At 41.2% G+C, this 15958-nt stretch overlaps 1 protein-coding gene across 1 annotated transcript in view; it reads left to right on the forward strand.

The window, feature by feature from the left end:
- Window positions 1-14643, forward strand: part of CDV3 (CDV3 homolog) — a 44124-nt gene extending 29481 nt beyond the window's left edge. Inside the window, exons 2-5 of the mRNA XM_044293691.1 lie at window positions 7261-7337; window positions 9188-9324; window positions 9450-9609; window positions 11288-14643. Of these exons, the coding sequence (XP_044149626.1) occupies window positions 7261-7337; window positions 9188-9324; window positions 9450-9609; window positions 11288-11414 (501 nt within the window). The 3' untranslated portion in view covers window positions 11415-14643. The remainder of the gene's footprint in view (window positions 1-7260; window positions 7338-9187; window positions 9325-9449; window positions 9610-11287) is intronic.
- The last annotated feature ends 1315 nt before the right edge of the window (window positions 14644-15958 follow it).

The raw sequence follows: 15958 nt of genomic DNA on the forward strand, positions 1-15958 counted from the left end.
GCAGCACCCCATCACTCTCCATGGTCAAATAGCTCTTACACAGCCTGGAGGTGTGTTTGGGGTTATTGTCCTGTTGAAAAATAAATGATGGTCCAATTAAACGCAAACCGGATGGAATAGCATGCCGCTGCAAGATGCTGTGGTAGCCATGCTGGTTCAGTAAGCCTTCAATTTTGAATAAATCCCCATCAGTTTCACTATTAAAGCACCATCACACCTCCTCCCCCTCCATGCTTCACGGTGGGAACCAGGCATGTAGAGTCCATCCGTTCACCTTTTCTGTGTCGCACAAAGACACGGTGGTTGGAACCAAAGATCTCAAATTTGGACTCATCAGACCAAAGCACAGATTTCCACTGGTCTAATGTCCATTCCTTGTGTTCTTTAGCCCAAACAAGTATCTTCTGCTTGTTGCCTGTCCTTAGCAGTGGTTTCCTAGCAGATATTCTACCATGAAGGCCTGATTCACACAGTCTCCTCTTAACAGTTGTTCTAGAGATGTGTCTGCTGCTAGAACTCTGTGTGGCATTGACCTGGTCTCTAATCTGAGCTGCTGTTAGGCCCCATGCACACGGCCGTTGTTCACGGCCGTGTGCGGGCCGTGGAACCGCGGCCTGGATCCCTCCTGAGAGCAGGAGCGCACGGCGTCACTGGTTGCTATGACGCCGTGCGCTCCCTGCTGCCGGCACAGTACAGTAATACACTGGTATAGATCATACCAGTGTGTCACTGTATTGCGGCGGCAGCAGGGAGCGCACGGCGTCATAGCAACCAGTGACGCCGTGCGCTCCTGCTCAGGAGGGATCCAGGCCGCGGTTCCACGGCCCGCACACGGCCGTGAACAGCGGCCGTGTGCATGGGGCCCTAACCTGCGATTTCAGAGGCTGGTGACTCGGATGAACTTATCCTCCGCAGCAGAGGTGACTCTTGGTCTTCCTTTCCTTGGGCGGTCCGCATGTGAGCCAGTTTCTTTGTAGCGCTTGATGGTTTTTGTGACTGCACTTGGGGACACTTTCAAAGTTTTCCCAATTTTTCGGACTGACTGACCTTCATTTCTTAAAGTAATGATGGCCACTAGTTTTTCTTTACTTAGCTGCTTTTTTCTTGCCATAATACAAATTCTAACAGTCTATTCAGTTGGCCTATCAGCTGTGTATCCACCTGACTTCTCCACAACGCAACTGATCAAAGCAAAAGGTGGCTACTTTGAAGAGCCTAGAATATGACATTTTCAGTTGTTTCACGCTTTTTTGTTCGGTATATAATTCCACATCTGTTAATTCATAGTTTTGATGCCTTCAGTGTGAATCTACAATTTTCATAGTCATGAAAATAAAGAAAACTCTTTGAATGAGAAGGTGTCCAAACTTTTGGTCTGTACTGTATGTACCCCCAAAATAGTACCAATTAAACCGTAATCTCTAACCGCAAAAAAGGAGACCCTACCTAAGACTATCGTCCAAAAAATAAATATGGCTTTCAGAAATGCTTTTAGTGTAAACCTGAAATGCATTTTAAAAAAAGTATACATATTGGGTATTGGCATGTCCATAACAAGCAACTCTATAAAAATCCCATGGCCTAATTTCAAGCGATCAAAAAGACACCTGTAGTCAAACATAGTACCAATCAAACTGTCATCTCTTCCTGCAAAAAATTAGCCCCTACATAGGACAATCGCCCAAACGATGAAAAAATGTTTTTCAGAAAATGGAGACACAAGAAAAATGAGATGTAAAAAAATCTGACATATTACCATATTTTTCTATAAGACGCACTTTTATACGCCAAGTCATAATAAATTATAAAAAAATCATATGTACCCAAAAATGGTACCAATAAAAATGTCAGCTCTTCCTGCAAAAAGAGACCCAAAAACATTTTTGTTTTAAAAAATGCTCTATTATGTAAAACTAACAAATGCACATTTGGTATTGTGTCCGTATCAACCTGCTCTATGAAAGTAACACGTTATCTATCTTGTCAGGAGAAATCTGTAAAAAAAAAAACTAAAAATAAAAAGTATCACAATAGCCATTCTTTACCTTTCCTCACAAAAGCGTAATATCGAGCAATAAAAAAATCATATGTACCCCAATATAGTACCAATAAAACTGTCACCTCATCCCGTAGCTTACAAAATGGGGTCAAATTTTGGCAGTTTTTACTCTAGGGGTGCATAAGGGGGTCTTCAAATGTGACATGGCAACTTAAAATTATCCCAGTGAAATCTGCCCTCCAAAACCCATTTCCCTCTGCACCCTGCCGTGTACTGATACAGCAGTTTATGACCACATATGGGGTGTTTCTGTAAACTGCAGAATCGGGGTAATAAATATTGAGTTTTCTTTGGCTGTTAAACCTTGCGGTGTTACAGGGAAAAATAGATTAAAATGGAAAATCGGCCAAAAAATGGACATTTCACCTCCATTTTACTTTTATTCTTATGGAACACCTAAATTTTGTAAAATCAGTTTTGAATAACTTGAAGGGTGTAGTTTCTAAAATGGAGTAATTTATGGGTGGTTTCTATGTAAGCCCCACAAAGTCACTTCATAACTGAACTGGTCCTTAACCCCTATGACATATGCCATTTTTCACCTAAAGAACTGTACAGACTAGCCAATCTGAGCAATCGCTGGCTCGGGGCCGCCCTCATTGGTCCTGGGCCAGTTAGCTCAGATCCCTGGCTGTGTGTAACAGCTGGGGTCCCAGTGCTGTCACCATGTCTGCAGACATGGTGATTGTTTAATGCCATTAAGAATTTGCTTCTAATGTCCTAATAAAATTACATTTACAAAATTATGCCAACGTTAACCACCTCAGCTCCCCTAGCTTAAACACCCTTAATGACCAGACCACTTTTTACAATTCTACACTACACTACTTTCACAGTTTATTGCTTGGTCATACAACTTGCCACCCAAATGAATTTTACCTCCTTTTCTTCTCACTAATAGAGCTTTCATTTGGTGGTATTCATTGCTGCTGACATTTTTACTTTTTTATTGAAATTTACTGAAATTTTTGCAAAAAATGACATTTTTCACTTTCAGTTGTAAAACTCTTAAATTTATATAGAAATGTATTTTTTTTTTCTCTAAATTTATTGTTCTACATGTCTTTGATAAAAAAAAAAAAAGTTATAGCGTTTACAAACTATGGTACAAAAATGTGAATTTCCGCATTTTGAAGCAGCTCTGACTTTGAGCACCTGCCATGTTTCCTGAGGTTCTACAATGCCCAGACAGTAGAAAACCCCCACAAATGACCCCATTTCGGAAAGTAGACACCCTAAGGTATTCGCTGATGGGCATAGTGAGTTCATAGAACTTTTTTATTTTTTGTCACAAGTTAGCAGAAATTTCCCCCCCTTACAAAGTCTCATATTCCACTAACTTGTGACACAAAATTAAAACTTCCATGAACTCACTATGCCCATCACGAAATACCTTGGGTGTCTTCTTTCCAAAATGGGGTCACTTGTGGGATAGTTATACTGCCCTGGCATTTTAGGGGCCCTAATGCGTGAAGAAGTCTGGAATCCAAATGTGTAAAAAATGCCCTGTGAAATTCTAAAGGTGCACTTTAGAATTTGGGCCCCTTTGCCCACCTAGGCTGCAAAAAAGTGTCACACATGTGGTATTGCCATACTCAGGAGAAGTAGAACAATGTGTTTTGGGGTGTATTTTTACATATGCCCATGCTGGGTGAGAGAAATATCTCTCTAAAAGTCAACTTTTCCCTTTGTATTAAAAAAGGGAAAAGTTGACTTTTAGAGATTTTTCTCACCCAGCATGGGTATATGTAAAAATACACCCCAAAACACATTGCCCAACTTCTCCTCCAGAGTTCGGCAATACCACATGTGTGACACTTTTTTGCAGCCTAGGTGCGCAAAGGGGCCCAAATTCCTTTTAGGAGGGCATTTTTAGACATTTGGATTCCAGACTTCTTCTCACACTTTAGGGACCCTAAAATGCCAGGGCAGTATAAATACCCCACATGTGACCCCATTTTGGAAAGAAGACAACCCAAGGTATTTCATGAGGGGCATGGTGAGTTCATAGAAGTTACATTTTATTTTATTTTATTTTTTGGCAGAAGTTAGCGGAAATTATTTTTTTTCTCAGTCTCCCTTTCCGCTCACTTGACAAAGTTAAATCTTTCATGGACTCAATATGCCCCTCAGCGAATACCTTGGGGTGTCTTCTTTCCAAAATGGGGTCACATGTGGGGTATTTATACTGCCCTGGCATTTTAGGAGCCCTAAAGCGTGAAGTCTGGAATATAGATGTCTAAAAAAATTTACGCATTTGGATTCCGTGAGGGGTATGGTGAGTTCATGTGAGATTTTATTTTTTGTCACAAGTTAGTGGAATATGAGAGTTTGTAAGAAAAAAACAAAAACTATTTCCGCTAACTTGTGACAAGTCTGATTGGAGCCAGACAGGGGGGTGATCTGGGAGTCTATATGGGGTGATCAAGGGCTAATAAGTGACGGGGGGTGTAGTGGTGGTTGGTGCTACTTTTACAGAGCGGCCTGTGTCCTCTGGTGGTCGATCCAAGCAAAAGGGACCACCAGAAGACCAGGTATATTGGACGCGGTTATCAAAACAGCGTCTAATATACCTTTTTAGGGGTTAAAAAAATCGCATCTACAGCCTGCCAGCGAACGATCGCTGCTGGCAGGCTGTAGATCCACTCGCTTACCTGCAGTTACTGTGTGCGCGCGTTCACAGGAAATCTCGTGAGACGACACGCCTTCGCCTCAGGGAGGAATGAATCGACCACCTCCGGAACGCAATCCTGCGTTAGGCGGTCCGGAGGCGGTTAAGTAGACATCTGGGAAATGTACAAGAACTATTTTGAGGTATCACAATCTGCTTTAGGCTACATGCACACAAACTTTTTTTTTTTTTTTTTCTTTGCGAATAGGTTGCGGACCCATTCATTTCAGTAGGTCCGCAAAAAATGCGGACCGCAGTGTGCTGTCTGCATCAGTATGTCCGTTCCATAGCCCTGCAAAAAAAATTTCCTATTGTCCGTTTTAGGCATTTTTGCAATGGATCCACCAAAAATAAACGGATGGCATATGGATGTCATCCTTTTTTTTTGCGGACTTCAAAACACAAACGGTTGTGTGCATGTAGCCTAGAAAGCAGAGGCATTCAAAATTCTAAAATGGTGAATTTTTCCAAATTTTCTGTAAATTTTGGAACCTTTTTATAAATAAAGGTTAACATATTGACTCAAATTTACCACTAACGTGAAGTACAATATGTCACGAGAAAAGAATCTCAGAATCGCTTATATAAATAAAAGCGTTTGAGTTATTACCACATAAAGTGAAACATGTCAGATTTGCAAAATGTGGCTTGGTCTTGGCGGGGTTAATAAGGTGCCCCATAGTTTGTATCCCTGCAACAAGCCTATGAGCATATAATCATGTGCATGAGATTGCTTACATTATGCCAGTCACGATGCGTTGCTTGAAATCTTTTCAGGCACAATCTAATCTTAAACATTAAGAGTCGCAAAAGTTTTAAACTCCTCTGACAAGAATGCCGAGAAGTAAATTGCTGAACAGTTGAAGGATAACTGTCATATTTTCATAAAAATTTTTTTTTAGCATATCTTACTGCTGCAGCAGCATTATGCTTAAAGCAATTTTTCGTTTCTTCACTTACCACTGTTTTCCTTGAGTTTTCCCCTTAATTACGGCTGTTTTTAAATCCTACATTATGAGGATCTTCTCAAGATGGCTCTTCTGCCATTTCTGAGGCCAAGACTGCATTCCCTCAGGTCACATACACACTTGCTGTAGCCAGCAGCTTCCTGCTAGCCAATCAGATTGGATTACTGAGACACGCCTCCTCACTCTGAAGCCTAATGCAGGCATGCAGTGTGAAGGACCACCCCTCTGTTTTCCTAGCCGTAGACAGATGAGCCGTAGCAATGGTCTTTTAAGGGAGCAGTGGAAAGGGACAGGAGTAATGACAGCTGTTATTATAAGGTAACTTCAGATCTTTTGGCGATCATTGACAGACTAACTCGGGTATACATGCCCAACTCTAAACTAGCAAATAATTAAAAATGACAGTTATCCTTTAATGTTGCTGCCTCTTTGCTGCATACACATACATGTGGGGACTACAAGACAATGTCATGCAGTAATACTGCCCCCTTCTCTGGATATCAGATCTGTGTGAGGGTCCGGGAGATCAAACTCCAAAGATCAAATTGTATTTAAAAACATTTTAAAATAGGAATCCGAAGTGGGTTTTGGTACAGAGGTACCAGCCAGTACCAAAGCTGGCTTTGAATTCCTATTTTAAAGTTTGGCACCACTGAGCCAATACCTTTTTAATGCTGTACAGAACCAGCATTAACTAAGGTTTTGAATGAATTGACTTTGGATCTATGATCCGAAGCTCGATTTGATCAAGCCTATTGATTGCCAGCATCCCAGCTGATCAGCTGTTTAAAGAGAATGCAGCGCTCATACAACCACCTCTCTACAATATTCACCTTCTCGCCATGGACATTGCAGCGGCGAGCATTGTCATTACAGGTCCTCTGTCCCAGTTATAGCTCCCTCGTATTCAAGTCCTATTCAGTGTATGAGCACTGCGTTCCCTTCATACAGATAATTGGCAGTTGGGCCCCTGCCGATCTGTATTGATGACTTATACTGAGGATAGGTCACCAATATAGAAAAAGCAGAGAACCCCTTTAAAGGGATTGTCATCTCTCATATTGTTGGCATAATGCTAGGATATGCCACCAATGTCAGATATGGGTCCCGCTCCTGTCTCCAGAACGTGCCCCACGTGTCCATTTACTTCTATAGGAGTTTGAAAAATGGCTAAACAAGAGTGCTATTTTGGGAACTCCCATAGAAGTAAATGGAGAATGCCCTGTGCATGCACAACCACTGTCTATTCACTTTTATGGGATTTCGGAAATAACCGAGCCAGCACTTGGTTGGCTATTTTTGGAACTCCCATAGAAGTGAATGTAGCGTGGCCACATTTTAATTCACTTTGTGGGGGGGGGGGGGGCACGTTCTGGACCTAGGTCCCAGGGTGGGACCCGCATTTATCTGACATTGGTGGCATATTTTACTGATATGCCACCAATAGTATGAGATGAGACAACCCCTTTAACTGTATAAGATGGATGGAAATGTATGTTTTGTGTCCCTGTTGGCTTTGTGTTTTTTTGTAATGTTCATTTGTGTCCCGTCTTTCTTTGTAGGTAGATGATGAATGGAAAGAATTTGAGCAAAAAGAAATTGACTACAGTGGCCTAAGGATTCATTCATTGCAAATAAGGTAATGCCTTGCTAAAATTCACCTTTAACTTATGACTACATATGGGAGCGAGTCAGTATCTTCTGAAGAGCTTATAGGATATTATGTTACAAACCTGCATGCAGTTGTATGATGTTGGTTAACCCCTTTAACGGCGGTCACTACACACAGTAAAGCAGAGCAGTCAGTGGACAGGTCTTGTACCGGCCGTTACAAGATTAGCTATAGTGTTATTGCAGTTGTGGCCATCACATCCTCATGTTTACATCCAAATGATGATCTATCGCTGGTGGGGGGGGGGGGGGGGACAGTTAAAAACCCCTGCAGGAGCATTAAAGGTTACATACAATGCTCCACATGGTACGGGGTTTCACTTCCTGTCCTGAAACCCAGAATCGGAAGTCATCTCCATTTGGTGGAACATATTCAGTATAACCATTTATAATTGGTCTGTGTATGGCTATGGTTGCAAGATCTGATAAATATAGTGGATATAAAAATATAGCCTAAAGTGAATCGAACTAAAATTACTGTAAGGGGTGATAACATTTATTTCCGGTCCTGCAACCGGCTGTGCACCTCGGCCGCAATGTACAGAGGCCCTATTTTCCCCTATAGCCGTAGAAAATAAATCTGTGGTTGATTAAAATTGCTTGGCAGGGATGTGTTCATTGGGGGCTGGAGTGGCTCTGGGTACACTTGGGCTTCCAACCCTGATGGCTATCAGTCTGTGCTAGTGGGGACCGGAAGTGCGTTCCGGTCATGATGCGTTCTGCGAATGGAAGTGCGTCATAACAGTAGGAGGCACCCCGATATGGAGATCTGTGGAGCGCACATATGTAGACTTCGTTTAGGGCTATCTTAATGTGTATATTGTCCGATATGTACAATTAGGTTGTGACATTGTCATAGCCGGATACTACTCACGCTGGATAGACTGACCCAGGCTGGGTCACGTCGGGACGTGGCTACGCTTCCCTGGGAGGCGGGCTGGAACGCATGGCTTGCGTTTCACCCCTCCTCCTGATGAATGCGGCGTCTCCATGATGTACTCGGCGCACATAATCAGGCACAAGCGCTAGATAGTATCAGCTGCTATATGTAATTAGTCTATGCCTTGAAGCTACATGGGGGGTATAAAGAGGGGACCATGGCTACATTTCATTAACCTCCTGACGAAGCTGAGGCGAAACGCGCATCGGGGTTTCCAGCCTGTCCTGTGCCTGTTGTCTCTGCCCTCCATTATGTCTCTTGGTATGTTATGATTTTCCATCAGGTGCCTATGGGCGAGATTTGCTTATAGCCTTTATTAGATGGTTTGGTGCATGGGGACTTATTTATTTGAGCACTTCAGATAGATATTATCTTACTTTTTGCTGCCATTTGTGTATCATTAAGGGCCCTACACATATACACTCGCCTAGTGGCTATGCAATGGCGTGATGATCAGTTATTATTTTAGTGGTTAGCACTATATACCACTTTTCTGTGAATTACCACATTGCATACCATACATACACCTGACATGTGCTCCACCTTTTTGGCGGGTCACAGACACAGGCCAGGGGACTACAGCATCCAGGTTTTTTTGCTGACTTTTTCAAACTATTTTTGTTATCTTTTATATCTGTGTAATCATGATCTCTTAATGATAAAATAAAGTATATATTTTTGAATACATTGGGCATTCTATGGTTGGTTGTTCAGCAACACTTTTAGGTTTATATGGTTGTTTTTCTGTTTGCCCTACTCTACAGAATGATAGTGAGGATTTCTTTTTTGGTTCTTTGCATATCACTAAACTGCCTTTCATAAAGTATGCTTTTAATGTACTGCCCTTCATGTTGCTCTCCCTGGATTTCTGCTTGTAGCAATGAAAAGGAAGATGATGAAAATGAGAAGAAGGAAGAACAGGGTGCGGACTGGGAAGAGAGTGGTGGCAGCGGCTCGGACAAGACCTCGGGTCCCTGGAATAAAACTGCACCTCCTCCTCCTCCTGCAAGTGTTGGTAAGACAGCATCCTCTTCATGAAATCGTGAACATGTGCAGTATGTATACATGCCTGGACCTCATGAATGAGTACTAGTGCAGTAAATTGATGTATTTTTTTATTTTTATTTTTTCCTTTTTCAGTTACAGAAACTCCGGAACCTGCACAGCCCTCTGGGGTATATAGACCCCCTGCTGCCAGAATGTCGGCTCCACAACGAAAACCACAAGGGCCACCAGAAATCTTTAGTGATGCCCAGTTCCCATCTTTACAATCCACTGCCAAGCATATAGAAACCCGCAGGCAAGTAGTAAAAAGTGATTCCTCTCCTATTAGTCACTAATAAGACTCCCCATCTGTCTACTGAACTCAGAAAGAGCAGAGATTTAAATGAATACATTAAGTTATTTAGAATTTCCCAGAAAAGTATATATCAGTTTGCACTGCATGTTAATGGTGAGAGGGTTCTGGCAGATAAAGGAGATGTTTAAGAAAAATCCAAGATAACTTAGACAAACTGACCAACTACATTTTTGGCAGACATGGTGGCTCAGTAGTTAGCACTGGTCTTGCCGTGTTGGGGGGGGGGGGGGGGTCCTACGATCAACTCCAACCAAAGACGTTTTCATTGGTTTCCTCCCACACTCCAGAGATATACTGATGGGGACTTAGAGTGTGAGCTCCATTGGAGACAGCAAGTGCTGTAAAGCGCTGCAGAATATTTCAGGACTATATAAGTGAGTAAAATGTCAGCTGTTGCAATTTTGAAATGGTCTGCTGAAATGGTCAACTGTATTGCAGTCCTAAGGCCTTCTCCTGGTATTCCTGGCAATCGGCCTATTTTGTTAGGGTATGTTTCATCAGAACATACTTTCCCCAGCAAAGGTTCTTGCGTGGCACCCATTAAATGAGTAGGAAATCTTGTAAATTCCATCCGTTTCCTCCATCTAATAGAGGAGAGTCTCTAGTGTGGGTCCCCACCCCTCATGATTTTCGTAAGTTCTAGCCAGGAATATGGGCATGGGTTGTCTTGACAACACCTTTTAACATTTGTATGATAACCTACAAGGGGGTCACTAGTTAACTGTACATTTTCCTCCCATATGAAATGTTAGAATGGTTTAAAAATAAAGGATTACTCGCCTCCATGATTGCCAGCCACTGTCGTTCAGTTTAAAGAGGTTGTCCGGGCTTTTTAATATCGAAGACCTATCCTCAAGATAGGTCATCAATATCAGATCTGCGGGGGTATGACACCTGGAACCCCCGCTAACCAGCTGCTTGAAGGGAGGGCAAGCGCAGTGTGCACTTGCCAACTCTCCTCTCCCATCTACCTACAGCAATGGACAGGAAGGAAGATGGAAACTGCGCAGGCAGTCTCCCCATACAGCTGATCGGTGGTGCCGGGTGTTGGAGTCCCGCTGATCTGATATTGATAACCTATCCTGAAGCTGGGTCGTCAATATTAAAAAGCCTAGAAAACCCCCTTTTAATGGTAGCATTTCCAATGCATCGAGCTAGAACAGGAAGAGCAGTGGGTGGTGTCAGTGGAGGGTAGTATTTTTTATTTTATTTTTTTTCTTAACTTTATGCCACTTTAGATTTTCTTCATAGCATCTTGGAGAGGAGGGGTGTTCTTTCTGCTTTAGTGCTCTCCCTGTGACTGTTGCAGCATCTAACGGATATGACTGGCTGGTGGCAGTTGAAGTATGAGCATGTGTGACAAATAGTCGGTGGTCATGCACATTATTATACAGAGTAAACACCAGGGAGTGAAGTTGTAATGAAGTACAGAGAATATTTCACAACTGGAACTTTTTGTAATGGAAAGTAAATTATAAAAGTAACTAGTTTCTCCATGCTGAATTATATTCAAATAACATTTGTGACACAGCCCTTTAAAGGAACCTTTTCTGCTGAGATATTCTGTGTATCATGCATTTACACCCGTGACAACTGTCTAATTTGTTTTACAAAATAGGGATAAAGAAATGGAGAAGACATTCGAAATTGTAAAACATAAAAACCGCGCCAGAGAAGAAGCTACGAAGAATCAGGCTCTTCAGCTTCAGTTAGACAACCAGTTTGCAGTTCTTGGTGAACAATAAAGCTGCAAAAACATTTAACACAACTTTGTAAACTTGCCCATAAGGAAAACAAACTACAGCTGTTGGACTTGAGATCATCTGAACTGTCTGATCTTCTCCCCTGTGCACTGGATGAAACATGTGACTCGATCCTCCAAAGTTCCAGATTAAAAACTTTCCTTTTTTTTTTCTCTTGCTACATGAACCCAACCCATTAACCCCCCCCCACACACACACACACACACACACACACACACACACACTGCCCCTCCCTTGCTTTGAATTTGGGAACATGTTGAGGCTGTGAAAGTTGAACAATAATTCCTATTGGTTGTAAACCTTGCACATTTAGATGGAGAATGAAAAAGCAGCTTTCAGTGGTTATTAAAATCTTTTTATGCTGAGCCTTCACCATGGTTGACTACCTCAGTTTTGCTACGCCCATAGTAAACACCACATGGATGACTATCTCTTACACACAACCGAGATTGTATGTTTTAAAATGGCTGTATTGGGACAGGGAGTGGATGGGTTACTAGATTCCCCTTTCTGTTTTGGTACACCTACAAAGACAAAATTGCCTCCTTTTTTACATTGTCTGCTTCATGTGTCAATCAGTTAAGTGACCTTAAAGAGATTTAGTGTAGACCATTTAATGGCTTCTTCATGGTTTTTATGTAGATGGGTAATTGATAAACAGGTCTTCATAGAATCTTGTGCAAAGCTGTAGTTTGTTGCCTTCCAGAAGCAAGGAAATGACAAATTGGCTTACCAGACTAATGGGAAGTTGCATGATAACTATTACAATACCATAATTTGTCCCTTCACGATCTTAATGAAGCTTCAATATATAGGTTTCCTTCTCTTACATCTTCAGTGTACGACCGGATCTCTGTACTTTATAGGGGGTAAAAGGGAGTTGCAAGGTACCATTTCATCAACTAGCTTGATAGGTTACTTGGTTCTTAAAAATTGATGGCCTATCTTCTAAGCACCTCCACTAACAGATATAGCCCACTAAAACTCCCATGCTCCTTTAAATAGCTAATTGTCTGAGATGTCGATTCTTTGACTCCCACCGATCTAATATTGATGGTTTAGACCGAATGCTCACGGCTGTGTGCGCATTCGGCCTTATTCTATGGTTAGACTGGTCAATTTTAATGAACTAAATCGGTCCTTTTAAGCAAAGTATGACTTTAGTCAGAATTATCAGCCTTCTAAATATTTGAAATATGGGAGTTTAAGAATTCCAGTTGACAACATGCTTGTTTTGTCAGGTTTTAAAGATTCTCTCCTGTTCCATGTTGAACAAAATCTGGAAATGGCTATTTTTGATTGTGGGTGTTCAAGTTTAAATCCACAAAACATATGCATTCTGTGATCGTTGCGTACAGTGCAGTTACCAACTATGGGTGGGATCATAGCAGAAATATGTATGTTATAGGAATTGGGAATATTATTAAAAGGAGTACTAACCTAAAACAGTTCATTACTATACAGTTGAATACAGTTGGTCTGTAAGCATCCATTAGAGGCTTGGCAGAGGCTAGTTGTGGTGATCATTGGTCTCCCCCCCCCCCCCCCCCCCCCCTTCTTCTATCTGGCTCTCTGGCATAAACTGCTTGACTTTGGCTATAACACTCTTTTTTAGTATTGTACACAATAGTAGTATGAGTTTCTGGTTTTACAACCTAAAGGGGGTTTTCTGCCCAACTTTTTTTTGGTGAGTAATAGTTATTTTAGTGAGCTGTCAACACCACTAAGATCACATGTTAAGATGACATGTAATTGCTGGAGCTGCAAAAACAAGGGAAGAGTCTGCATGGGATGCAATGTATTATTCTGTACATTGTTTTATATCATTGACAGCTGTCTATAAAATGTTGGCTTAAAGGGATTGTCTCACTTCAGTAAGTGGCATTTATCATGTAGAGAAAGTTAAAACAAGTCACTTACTAATATATTAGCCATATTGCTTTCTTTGCTGGCTGGATTCATTTTTGTCACATTATACATGGCTCGTTTTCATAGTTATAGACCACCGTGCAATCAATCAGTGGTGGTGGTCGTGCTTGCACAATATAGGAAAAAGCCTGGCCTATATGTGCTCCCATGGTCCTGGCCACCAGAGAGGCTGATGCTTTTTTCCTGTGCTAGTGCTTGCACACCATCACTGATGGATTGCGGGGTGGTCTGTAACCATGGAAATGAGCAGTGTATAATGTGATAGAAAAATGAATCCAGCCAGCAAAGGAAGCAATATGGATAGTAAGTGGCTTGTATTAAAGGGAACCGGTCCATCAACTTTACGGTGACCTCACTGAGGACAACATAATGTAGTGACAGAAATGCATCAGTGTGTCTCTCATGAGCTAATAGTAAGTGGTTGCCGAGAACCAGCTTTATAATCATTACATCCTAGGCCTTGAAAAGAGTCAAATCTACCTGAGAAGTCATGGTTATTCAGAATTAACTGCACTTCCTGCTCATCTGCTGCTGATTGGCAGTTCTCTCCTAGAGAGAAAGGGAGAAAACTAGGTAGAAGACTGTCGGTCATTAGCAGGTGGGCAGGGAAAGCAAGAATCCATGAATAACAATGACTTTTCAGGTGGCTGTGACTTTTCCAGGCCCAGTCTGCAATGACTGATGTTAGTTCTCTGCAACCACTTACTTTTTAAATGAAAGACTGCTGAAATCAACTCGCCTGTCTACTAAATGCTGCCTTTAGTATGGGCAGCATAAAGTTGATGACTGGTTCCCTTTAACTTTTTCTCTACATAAGTGCAACATACTGAAATGGGAACCCCTTTAAGGAACTGTTGGATATAGTCTTGACAGCACTTGTATGTTCATTAACTCCTCTGATTTGTTTCTGAAAGGTTGGTATTAGAACCGTGTAACAAGTATAAGTAGGGACACCACAGCATAATGTATGGTTGCCATTCAGAACTTGTGCCAGCAAACATTAGTTCCTTGATGCAGGTATATAATTTATATAAAGAAGCTGAAAATGTTATTTATGTGAAATGTGTGATATACTTCAATAGTTTCATTTCCTATGGTATATTTCAAGCAGAAAACATTTTTTTAAATTCAATTCTGGTTCCATTTTAGAGAAATTGTTACAAAACATGTGAATCTAGGTTTTTATCATACTGTGTAATGGAAAATTGGACGGTCCATAAAGAGGGTCTTGGGCACGGACTGGGCAAAAAGACAACCTAAATAAAAACTATGATTGAAATAATTTAATGAGTCACGTCTGAGTTAAAGGTAATGTAAATTTACAGAAATTTTCCATTCCATGAGTCTGGAGATTTTATCAAAATGGTTAATTCACATCTCTCCCTACTAGATGGAAGAAAAAATGACTAGATGATTACAATAAGTAATTAGCCAGTTAGGCACATGCTCAAAAGGCACCAAGGACACAATAAAGAGTCCTGCAATGTACAGCAATGATTTGAACTCCTTAAGGATAAAGCCTATTTTGACCTTAAGGTGCAGTCCCATTGTCAGATTTGACACGTGTCAGTTTGTGTTAAATAACTGTGGAATGCTTTTGCTTATGCAAAATTCTAACTGGCCTCAGCACCCTGTGAGTTTTAGGGCCTCCCAGTTCATGTTTGCAGATGCCAAAACATAACCCCAAAAGGCCCAATTTGGTAGACTACACCTTAAGATAGGGGTGTAGTGAGCATTTAGACCCCACAGGTGTTTCATAGAATTTATGGTGCTTTTAAGTTTTAGCTCAATTTAGCCTTTTTTTTTTTAGAACTTAACATGAGAAAAAGCACCCCAAAACTATGTAATTTCTCCTGAGTACAGCAATATCCCATATGTAGTTTTAACCTGCAATTTGGACACACCGCTGAGCTTATAAGGGAAGGAGCACCATTTGGCAGATTTCACTAGAATGGGTTTGGATGCCATGTTGAACATGTAGCACCCTTGATGTACCAGTATAGTGGAAACCCCAACAAATAACCCCAAATTTTTTTTTAAACTACATCCACCAAGGAATTCGAGAGATGGTTCTGACACTACAGGTGTTTCATAGAATCTATTAACCTTGGAACTTTAAAAATGTTTTTTTTTTCTTTTCTAATGTTTCTTTAGTCCTAAATTGTTAATTCTTTACAAGTGTTAATAGGAAAAGCACAACATGAGATCAAATTATGTGCATTCACCTGCACTCATGTACAGGGGGCCTTGGGTCGTAATGGATGTGGCGATACCAATTATGTGTATGTGTGTCCTTCTCATTCAAAGAGTTTTCTTTATTTTCATGACTTTTTCATGAAAATTGTAGATTCACACTGAAGGCATCAAAACTATGAATTAACACATGTGGAATTATATATACATAACAAAAAGTGTGAAACAACTGAAAATAGGTCAAATTCTAGGTTCTTCAAAGTAGCCACCTTTTGCTTTGATTACTGCTTTGCACACTCTTGGCATTCTCTTGATGAGCTTCAAGAGGTAGTCACCTGAAATGGTTTTCACTTCACAGGTGTGCCCTCTCAGGTTTAATAAGTGGAATTTCTTGCCTTACAAAT

Source organism: Bufo gargarizans, chromosome 5, assembly GCF_014858855.1.
Source record: "Bufo gargarizans isolate SCDJY-AF-19 chromosome 5, ASM1485885v1, whole genome shotgun sequence".
In the NCBI taxonomy this organism is placed as follows: domain Eukaryota; kingdom Metazoa; phylum Chordata; class Amphibia; order Anura; family Bufonidae; genus Bufo; species Bufo gargarizans.